This window comes from Struthio camelus, chromosome 6, assembly GCF_040807025.1.
Source record: "Struthio camelus isolate bStrCam1 chromosome 6, bStrCam1.hap1, whole genome shotgun sequence".
Lineage (NCBI taxonomy): Eukaryota > Metazoa > Chordata > Aves > Struthioniformes > Struthionidae > Struthio > Struthio camelus.
Window position 1 is genome coordinate 38,420,422 of NC_090947.1, and position 10,969 is coordinate 38,431,390.

The 10,969-nt window shown below is 40.7% G+C and overlaps 1 protein-coding gene across 3 annotated transcripts in view; it reads left to right on the forward strand.

Annotated features, from left to right (window-relative positions):
• The window catches only part of MGAT5 (alpha-1,6-mannosylglycoprotein 6-beta-N-acetylglucosaminyltransferase), a 136,700-nt gene extending 126,225 nt beyond the window's left edge, over positions 1 to 10,475 (forward strand). For all 3 annotated transcript variants that reach the window (XM_068949198.1, XM_068949201.1, XM_068949199.1), the window contains exons 16-17: positions 1,091 to 1,248; positions 2,998 to 10,475. In XM_068949198.1, coding sequence (XP_068805299.1) covers positions 1,091 to 1,248; positions 2,998 to 3,196 — 357 coding nt within the window. In that variant the 3' untranslated portion in view covers positions 3,197 to 10,475. The remainder of the gene's footprint in view (positions 1 to 1,090; positions 1,249 to 2,997) is intronic.
• The last annotated feature ends 494 nt before the right edge of the window (positions 10,476 to 10,969 follow it).

A 10,969-nucleotide genomic window follows, 5' to 3' on the forward strand; every position in this document is an offset into this window, starting at 1 on the left:
TACACTATCAAAAGTATGACAAATTACTTAGGATATTAAATTATTGTTAGACCTAGAGGTACAAAAACCTCCTTTGGCAGAGAAAATCTAAACAGGAAAAAAAAAATAACGAGAATTGGTAAACGATTTAGGGTCTCAGCTTCATTAAAATTTCAAATAGGTCAGTCTTTTTTTGCTTTAGGTCACCTTTTGGGAGCTCTATGATACAAATATTGGTTTTATCGGAAGAAAGGAAACCGTGCTGCACTGGGCCCAAAGTTTTGTATGAGCTCTAGAGGAGAGTTGCAGAATACACAAGTAATGGCTGAGTGCCATGGGGTGTTAAATTTGAAAAAATTCAAATTTTATGTTCAGTTTTTCTCATTTTAAATGTCAAGACAGTGAGAACTTGTGTTTGAATAGTTTTCTCTAGCAGGTGTGTTTAGATATCGTCTCTTCCTTCCCTCCTCCTGTCGCATGCGATGCTTGGCGAGTCATTTCTCTTTCGAGTGGAGAGAGAGCCCTTTTACTAGCAGTTCCACCAAACAGGACAGACAAACTCTTTCTGAATGCCGATTGCTTTATATAAATGCTGAGTGTTTTACGAGCGCAGCTCGCTCTGGGTACCCTGATCCTTTCCAGGTGGCTACTACGGGGCCACCGGTGACGTTTCTCCCCTGCAGGGTAACTGGCCTCTGGCATCCTTCTCCTACCAGAACCTCCTCATGTTATTTGTGCTCTTCTGAAAATAGTCCTTGTAGCACTGAGTTAGTGAAACAGGACGTCACTGAGGAACCCGAAGCAGGGCTGGATATCTGTGGGTAATGAGAATTTCTAGAGTTGCTAATTATGTATTAAAAAAAAGCTATACATGGGGAAGAAACTTCTTTGGGAGTAAAGATAGTACCAGATTCGAACTGCTGATCGAAGGTGATAATTTCCCCGTGCTAAAAATATAATAAAAATATTTTGCTTAAGTTATTTTTATGCAAGCAAGATGAGTTGTGGAATGAGTGTTTGGGTTGATAGTAGTCACTGTTATTTTACTAATGGGGAAAAGTTGCTAGCGAGGGACTAGATGCATCGTAACAAAATCTGTTCTGTCCTGCAGGATTTCTGTCACGGGCAGGTGATGTGGCCCCCATTAAGTGCCCTTCAAGTGAAAACGGCTGAACCTGGAAAATCCTGTAAGCAAGTTTGTCAGGAAAACCAGCTCATCTGTGAGCCTTCCTTCTTCCAGCATCTTAACAAGGACAAAGCTCTGCTTAAGTAAGTACTTAAAAGCCTGAGCATGTTCTTTGGCTGCTCTGTGTTGCGCTGGTTTTTGCCACACGTGCAGTTTTTATGCATGAATCCTGCGAGCAGGGACGGCGCGGGGGGGAAAAGCTGCGAGCTCGGCTGTCGGCCCATGGCCGCAGCGGACGGTGGAAGCTGCTGCTGTGCGGAAAGCGCTGTTGCACTTAGCGCGTGTTAGCGCAGCGAGGGGTGCAGCCCTGAGACAGAGCCAGAAATTACATCTGTTCCTTCCCTGCTGCACCGCCTATGCGTGTGCCCTGCGTGGTGCCCTTTGACATGGGGTTGCGCTTAGCAAGATGCTGGGGCTGCAGGATCAGAGATGCCAGCGCTGTAACTGTGTTTGGATGGACTTGCAAAACTGGAGGCGCTTTGCTGCCTTGGCTGTTTGGCAAGGCTTTTGCCATGCCTTTCCGAGGACTGCTGGTGCGCTTGCATGACTTCTTACATCAATCCTAACTGTGTTTGGTAGCATGCTTGAAGAACTGGATCAAAAACGAAGTTTGCTTTGTTAAAATAAAGATAACTCTATATATATTGCATGATTTGTATCAGTTGTTCATGTAATTGTACACATACTGCTTATAAAGTGTTGCTTATCTTTTATCATTTATTCAGCTCTCTTTGGCTGTGATTCATTTGGAAACATCCATATTCTTTGGCAATTAGCAATTAGTTTCTGCAGACCTTTTGCCAGTAATGTCCTTGATTCAGGTTCCTAAAGCCTTTTGCATTAGATGTGTTACTACCGATTTATAATTCTGACCAGCTACACATTAAGGGAATTAATGTTGCTTCTAGGTGCTGCTGCTTTCAGAATAGGTCTGTGTTCATTTCAGAAAGAAAACGAAGCACTCAAAAGCTAGGCGACAACAAAATGCCCACTAGGGAATCTGCTTCCTAGGTTTTCTAACTGCCTTTTTTTTTTTTTTTTTTAAATTTACTATGAGGTTGGATTTAGGGTTTTCAGTTTTGGTTACAAATGCTGTAATTTCCAGTGGAATGCAGAAGCAGCTCTCATAAATATAATTTTTTCAGGCTTCTAGCTTTTCTAGCTGTCCAGACAAAATTATATTTCTAGGGGAAAAAACTGTTGAATTCTGAAAGCTAGCAATGTTTCAAGAATAAGTGAGGGAAAAAAAAAAACCCAAACCTCTCTTGGAATTGCTACCTCCGCACTTGAGCTTTGTGGTCAGAAAATGGCAATTTGATTTTTTTTTTTTTTTCTTTTTAAGCTGGCTGCTGCTGGCTGGTTCCTGTGAGCGCTGGGCCCCGGTGAGGGATGCGCCTCCGCTGTAGGAGAGCACCGTGGCCTCACCCTCGCGCGTTGGGCTGCCGCCGTGGGCTTGGCCTCAGAGAGATCTTTGCTGATCAGGGAGACTCTCTCTTGATCTCAGGTTCTTTGGTTTTTGTCTTGCTAGAAATCCAGATTGCATTAAAATGTTAGACTTCGGGGAGCGGTCGGAAGCATTTTTTTCTTTTTAATTTCCCCCATTAATCTTTAGCAACCAGGTTAAAGCTGAAAAGGCTGGGCTGCCCTCTGCAGAGAGAATCTGCACAGGTGAAAAGAAATGAGATGAGTATTCTGAGAAAGTGCCGCGGTCTCCGTGCACTTGATTTAGCATGTGATATAGCGTTTTATTGTACTTTTAGTGAGGAAGATAAAAACTGTACTCAACTCCTATAAACTCCACTGTGATTTAGATTGTGTGCTTTGCTTTCTAGGCATAATATTGAATGTCATACCGTCGAGTCTGCGAATGATATCGTGGTCCCCTCTTTTGACGGAAGAAGGAAGCACTGTGTTTTCCAGGGTGACCTCTTACTGTTCAGCTGTGCCGGATCCCACCCAACCCACAGAAGGATCTGCCCCTGCAGAGACTACATTAAAGGACAGGTTGCGCTTTGTAAAGACTGCCTATAGCAGCAGCAGAGCTCCTTTTGAGTTGGGGACAAGATGTGAGTAGTTTTGAGAGAAACTACTTATTACTTCCTGCACTTTTGTCCAGGTTTCTTGCTGCAGGCAGAGCGATCATTGCTGGGCGGAATTATCTACTAAGAGGAGGGATTCATAATGAACAGTTAACTGATGTTTTTTTTTTTCCTATGAGAACATTTGCAGCGTAACTCTTCAAATCCCTCCATCTGCTTGAGAAAAGAAATGAGTTTCATGTTCTACAGCGATTTGAAGGTGACTGCGCAGAATAGTTTGTAGAGAATTCCCAGACCCATCAAACTTCTTTTGCTGTTTGGGTGAAGCAAGTGTTTTCTATTTTTTTTTTTAAAGAGTTAGAACATCTTCCATCATGGTTAGCTAACGGATCTCAACTTCTTTCCGGTAGAAAATTGAAAAAAGTGTGGTTGAGTGGAGAGGGGGTTACAGGGAGGGAGGACTAAAATTCAGTATGGTGCACTGCTTTGGGGACTGCTTTAGCTTGAGTGGCTATAAAGCGGTTTACTTCACAAGAACTTGGAATCATAAGATAGCTCTATATCCTGTGGCTGGGTTTTCTGGGCCCAGTCGTTTTTTCTTTTCTTTCTTTTTCCTTTTTTTTTTTTTTTAAAAACTTTGTATACAGCAAGGTATTGTCTGCATCACAGCTGCTGTACCAGAGCAGTCTAAATAGCGTCATGAATGAGCGAATAGGCAGTTGCCAGCGTTTGACCCATCTTGATGACGTGACAGCTGACTAGGGTAGTGGCACTTTTCGCTATGGAAAAGCTACAAAAACATACGGCCGTTTTCAGAATGGACTTGTCACGGTTTACTGGTCCCACTTAGAGAGTAATCCTTGGGATTTGCCCATGCTTCTGTTGTAGTCAGTCTACTAGAAATACTGCGTGAAGCAAAAAGTATTCAGCATCGTTGGAGCAATATTATTGCTAGAGCCTCAGTTTGCTACGCCTTCCAGTAGTTGAAGTGTTGCTGAATGGCACAGAAAGGTTCAACTATGCTAACTATAATTATTGTATGATAGAAATGTAAAATGTCTTCATAACTAGTTAGGTTTTTAAAGAGAAATCTCTTCTGAAGAATAGTTAAGAGAAGACAAACAACTGCTAAGAAAAGTATTGATGAGCCTTATGGGTTCTTTGGTTGTTCTTTGCTTTGGGGGAAAGGGTGGTTTTTTAACAATTCCAGAGTTTGGAGCTCAAAACAACTTTTGCTTAGAACAGCAAGTTAAATCTTCTGAAATGCCTTCTCGTTTTATAGGGGTAATTTTTGGCTTTTTTCACCATGAGGAGGCATGCTTGAACGCACCACTGGTAGTCAGGAAATGATATGCTGAAATTGGTGAGAAAGAAATCTGCAGTGTATTTTGAAAGCAGAAAAAAGGTGTATGTACTGTGATCAGACTGGAAGAAAACTCAATTTGGCATCAAGGGGTTTCTTCATGAAGATTAAAAAAAAAAAAAGTTACCAGGTGCTTTGAATAATGGAAAAACATAGAAACTTTAAATTTTCTTCTCTTGGGTATATCTGGTTCCTGTTTTTCTCATAACTGGCAATCGCTATGTGTATTTTATGTGTCTCTTGACCTACCGAAAACGAAACAAGCGAAATGCTATTGAATTTTGGATAAATTCTCAAGTCAAGATAAGAGAGAAGTAGAAGAGTTTCAATTTAAAAGCAATGAATTTGCTTTTTCAAGTTTGCTTGTTTCCCGCCTCCCCGTTGCTGATAGTGGTGTACTGTGACACCCCCTAACAGTACTGTGGACGGCACAGAAACTTCACCTTGGAAGATTTTTCAGTATCCAAAAAGAATATGCAGGAACATTGGACAGTGGGGTTGTTATCAGTGACTAGGTTGTGATGAGAATAAAACCTGCTGTATTTTAGAGTAACTTTCCAAAAACGGAACAGTGGGGTTATTTAATGGGAAGCTAACTTTCTGTATGAAAAGAAAACAAGCATAGACTAGTCCAAAGCCCTTACTGGTAGCATATCTAGGCATTTTCTTCAGTCAGCACAAATGCAGTTTGTAATAGTTTTAATATCCAGGAGGAGCTGAGGGAGGAGGATTGGAAATGGATGTGAGCAGGCACAGCAATTCATTTCTTATTTGCTTAAAATGTTCTCCACCTACTTGTGCATATTTGTGCAACTGGAAAATCCCTTGCTTTAAAGAAAGGATTTACCCTTCTGCCTGGTGCTGGAAGTAAAGGCAACAACAGAATTCATCTTCGACAATTCAGCCTGAGGCTCTTCAGGCTGGAATTTAATAATTTCGAATGAGGTATCACAGAGTTACGTTGGCAACAAAGATTTGTATGTGTGCACTTACAGAATGCAAAACACGTAGTTTTTGCTGTAGTGTAATCTTTCGCTGTATATAGATATTTGCTTGTTTCCTACCACTACTATATGGACCACCTGGCAGACTACGTTTTGTTTTGCCTCTAAAACTTTAAAAGATTTGCGGGGGGGGGGGGTGTTGGTATTTGTTATTTTAACATTTTATGGTCTAGTGCTTTGCTCAATGGTAAGTCTGCCTTTAGCACAGCAGGGAGAGTCTATTATAAGCTCTGGCCTTTCTCATGCTGTAGCACTGTTTCTTTCTAGTCTACTGAACTGAATTACCGCGTCCTGGCAAAAACGAAAGAGCAGATACCGACTCCGCTTGCGTTTCAGCCAGGGACAGAACATGTAAATTGGCTTCCGAATCGGTTGGGTCTGATCCTATTTCAACTGAAATCTATAGGGAATGAGTCATTGACCTTAAAGAAAAAGGATCAAACCCCGTGACTTCTCATAGGCTTGTATTACTAATTTTAAGCTTAGTAGCGGAGCTCTCCTTGCAGAAGGAATAGTACTTTTTATGAAATATAGCTTCAGCCCAAATTTCTGTAGAAGGAAAACATCATATGAGAGCTACGAGTGGGTAAACATTGTAAACGTTACTCACCGAACTGGAGAGAGCCCCCCCATCCCAGAGTCGTCCTTGCTCATGCGTTTACAGAGGAGTGCATCCTTCTGCAGAGCAGCGCTCAGGCAGATCTGTGTGGCGGTGTTTAAAAGTCTGAATGATTTACTTAAACGTGTATTATATCCACATTTCAGGATAGAGGTTAGCCTTCTGTCCAAGTTCCATAACTGTTTCCCTTTCTAATTAAAGCATAATCATGTAGTCCAAATATTGCACTTAAACAAGGATATTAGAGATGGGACTGTGTTACTGTATGTTTTTCCGTCTAACAGTATAGCTTGCAGCTTCCTTACTCGGAATTCAGGTTTTTGCAAGACTTGCATTTGAATACATTGATCAGTGATTACGTTTAAAAAATAGCAAAAGTTGAGTGTAAAAAACATTTTACGAGCTTTTAAACATATCTCTCATATCAAGACATTCTTTGTTTTAAAATTTTGTATTTTTGTATGTGACCTAGTTTTTTTCAAAAGTCTTGTTCCTATGAGATTAGAAAACTTGAGAGAAACATTTACATATTTATTAAAACTAACATAAAAGACTTGCCTTTGAAAGGTAAAGTTTCTAAATACACACTGTTTAAAAATGCCAATAAAAACCTCATTTATTTCATATATGCAAGTTGATTTGCACATGTATAAATAGAGTTGCTTTTTGCATTTTTTGCTTCGTTGCTTTGTTTCTTTTTGTAATTTATAGTTGCAGTTGTGTGTTGGCTTGTTAATATCAGATTATGTTTCTCCTACAAATATTTAATGTTTATGTGCCTTTTTCACTTTCTTTTGGTTTTGGAAGGGTGTTTGGAATATGAACGCTGTCTGAACAAGTATAATGGAACACTAATTCCAGGTAAAAATAATAGCTGATGGCTACATAACTCTTAATGGGGTGAATTTTGAATGTTTTAAAATAGTGAGGAAATCTGTCCTAAAAATATAAGGCGAGAGGTGAGAAGATAAAAGATACTGTAGCATCAATGGTTCTTGCAAAAGGTCATTTCTGTAAACAAAATGCCCTTTACTGAATAGCTGCACTTTGATGCGAGTGCTCCACTTGGGATGGAGCGTTGGTTTAATGACCAGAGCAAGCCAGTCTAAACCCGCTATGCTGCACAGGGAGACGTGCCCAGCTCTTACTTGATCAGCAGGGAAACTGAAGATCCACGTTAACATTTGTGAGATGCTCAGTTTTTCAGATAAAGGCCTCTGTGCACGGAGATGCCCTGGGTGATTACTAGGAGAAGACAATCCTGTTATGAGACCTGAATTTACGACTCTCAGTGCAGAGGGAATTTGGGATATTCAGCGTATTGCAGGTTTTTCTTTTTAATGATACTACTTCTCTGCAAGATAGATAACTCTGCTTGCTACCGGTTGCTCGGGGTTCAGTCGGCGATCACAGAACGGTGTTGCGGACGGAGCCAGGCTCCGTGTTCCCTGTTGAGCTCCACCCTCGACCGCTTGTATCGAATTTGGAGAGTTGCTTATTGACAAGCTTTCAGAATTGCTGAAAGTTGCTGTTGACCTCAGCTGCAAATCAGGCTGTTAGGCAATGTCCTTTTTCCTCGCATAATCATGCTATTACACTGCTATCCTTTAAAGTCCTACTCAGCGTCTTTAGTTTATCTGTGATATTAAAGACATGCCCTCCCCTTTCAAAAATGACTGGCTCCTCTAAATTAGAAAGATGATTTATAAGCTTGCAGCACCTTTTTATTTTTTTATTTTTTTAAACATAAACAAAATCCAAATTGCTTTCTCAGGTATATATTTTGCTCATAGTGCATTTCAGGACCAGATTTTTGCTCCTAGTAAACTAAATTAAATGGGATGTATCAGACAGGGGACAATCTCATCCAAGTCTAATTAACTTCATGACTCCCACTGGCTTCAGTGATAGCAGAACTCCTACATTAATTTTTCTTAAAATTAAAAAAAACAGTTCTCCCTTTTTAATAAGTGTAAAGCACTGTATCTTACAGGATAAAGACCAAACACTTGCAGGTTATATTGAGCACATATCAGCAACCTGGTTTGCTTGCTGCTATAGCATATGCCATCACTTAATGAACTGATGTAACCTACTATAAAAGCGTCAGTTCAAATCTTGATTAAATATGTCTTCTCTGTACTTTTTTTTTTTTTAAAGATAGTGTTAGTTATCACTTTCCAATTTCACAGTTTTTTTTTTCTTTCTTTTTAAAGGGGTGCTAACCTTCCTGGCATGGCTGTTTCTTTGTGGTGTTTGCCCTACTGCTGCTATGCCTTCAACTTCTGACTTGTGGTCTCTTTTCCTTTGTAGTTCTCCTTTGGTCCCATCGTTTTAGGGACCAAGGGGAATAATGCACTGACAGATGTACGCTTTCATTCAGGCTCAATAGGCCAGGGAAAGATATAGTTTCATTTAGACATGCTTTAATAATATTGCTGTAAATGTAACATGGAAACATTGTTTTATGGGCAGCGACCTAAATCTTGTCTTCATGCTTTTAAGCAGCATATAGTTTTTTAAGTTAGTTTGTAATTGCTGAATATTATATATAAACAGAGTATGTAAACAGCAAGCTCCATGTATCCAGTGTGAAATGTTTACTATAGGAATGTGTTGAAAATGCCAGGGGCTGAACCCCAGGACGCCTCTGCTTCGAGGGTATCATTCCTGTTCTCGCTTCCAGAGCGAAAGAACCTAGCAGGCTGCAACCATTGCCCATGTGTCTTTTAAAAAATGGCTTGCTTTTAGGTTTTATCTTTTATGTATTCATACAGTTAAAAACAGTACTATGTTTTAATTCAGTAGGTCTCTCTCAGCAGCAGTAAGCCACCTGTTTCTTAAATGGATAAATAAAGGCAGGTCCTTGAAGTTTTGATATTGAGTAATAAAAGTCCATGTTCCACATTCAAACTGCTTTTAAAAAAATTCAGTGGTAGTAGAATCAATAATACCCTTGTCTGCTGGGGAGATCGGTACAGATGTCTTGCACTGAAGCTCTGTATTCGTTTTATTAAGTCAGGTTATTTGGGGGAATACGGTTTGTGACGTTGGGCAAGTGCCTGCAGAAGGCACGGAGGCACTGCGGACCTGCTGCCTGCATGTTTCACACTAACGATAGCGCGCTGCTGGGTCTCTGTAATAGGCCAATGTACCTGTACTGCACTGTCATCCTTGGAAAAATACCTGCCCTAGGTCAGCGCTGATCCACTCGTGGCTAGTCACACCGTAAAAGCAGAGTCCGGCAGGAGCTGGCACAGCCCTTGGCTTAAAGGAGAGTGTGCAAGTAACCCCGCTGCGCTCCCGGGAGCACTCGGCGAAGTGCACGCACCACTTTGGCTCCGATTCCAGCAGTTTCCAGTATTTTGAAATGTCAAAGTACAAAGTAAATCAAGCTAAATTGTTGTCTGAAGGTAGTTAATTTTAATAGGGTTGTTCCCATAACTAGTTTGTTATATTCATTAACAAGTCTGTTGCAATACAATGACAGTGAAGCCCATTTTTAAGAAGGCATAATTTTATTTGGTTTTCCCGAAGGAATACAGCGGAGGAGGAGGAGGAGGAGGAGGAGGAGATGGCAGTTTTTACCACAGGGGAAAAGAGTAATTTTTATAAGAACAGAAAAGTTACCCTGAAGATTCTAGGAGAACTAAAAGAATAACAGTAGAGGAATATTCAGTAGGCTAGCTTGAGCGAGAGAATTTGTATCTCCCGAAGTTTGCTTGGTTGACTATGGAGGGGGAGGTCCTTCAGAAGGCAATTTAGTTGAGGTTTCTGGTCTGAACCATTCCGTACAGGAGTCCCTCCCTCCATGGGCAAGAGGGATCAAACTCTGTGAATGCTCCCTGTAACACTGTAAATTGGAAAAATAAGAAGGAAAAAAAAGCCTACTGAAACCTGTAAAAGTAGAAAATTGCTGCTTTTTGCAGATTAAAATTTGAAGTCAAGGGGAGGTTTTATATGTACATGAGAACTTCAGGGTCAGGCTCGTACTATGTGTGTTTGGCTTGAAATCTCTCCTGAAGTTTGATTCTTTGCTTTCTGTAAATGGTTGTGTTCCACTATATTAAGTTCAAGCAGTTTGATTCGGAAAGAACAGAACACAGTGGTTCATACGTTGTCAAGTTACTGGGGTTCAACAGAATGGGGGTTGATTTTTTTTTTGTTTTTTTAGAATAGTAAATGTTGGTCCTTTAATGGCATAGAACAATGCTTTGTTTTCACCGTTGTAGAAAAAACTAGGGAGAACTTTATTTTTCAATAAACTTTTTTCTTGTGTGATTTGGATTTATGATTGCTTTGTGCTTAAATGGGAAGTCCATGAGCTGCCATTTATCAAAAATTGCGTCAAAAATCCGACTGCAGATTTGCAGAACAGTTCGGTTACCGGCCCCTCTCTTTAGAGGTGAGTAAACCATAGCACAAACAGTCCCATGGACCCACATCCTGGCCATATGGAAAACTAGCAAGTGATTTCCAAAAAGTGTATTCCAAAATAAAGCTATGTCATGTTAAAAGAGCAACTTTAAGGAGTGTTTTAAGACCCAAGCTTAAATGCAAAGAGCTCGAATGTTTATGAAAATACTCTCATGTGGAACAAGAGATGAAGCATGAAACTTCAGACTGGGCGCCTGCATTGCTTCACTTGGCGCCGCCCCCGCAGCCTGCCTGGAGTTTCGGCAGCCGCGACACCAGCCGGGACAGCAGAAGCGACCGCCGGGGAGGTGCCAGGAACATCTTTGCCAAGATCGTGTATGAGAGATTAACTTGTGTCTTAAG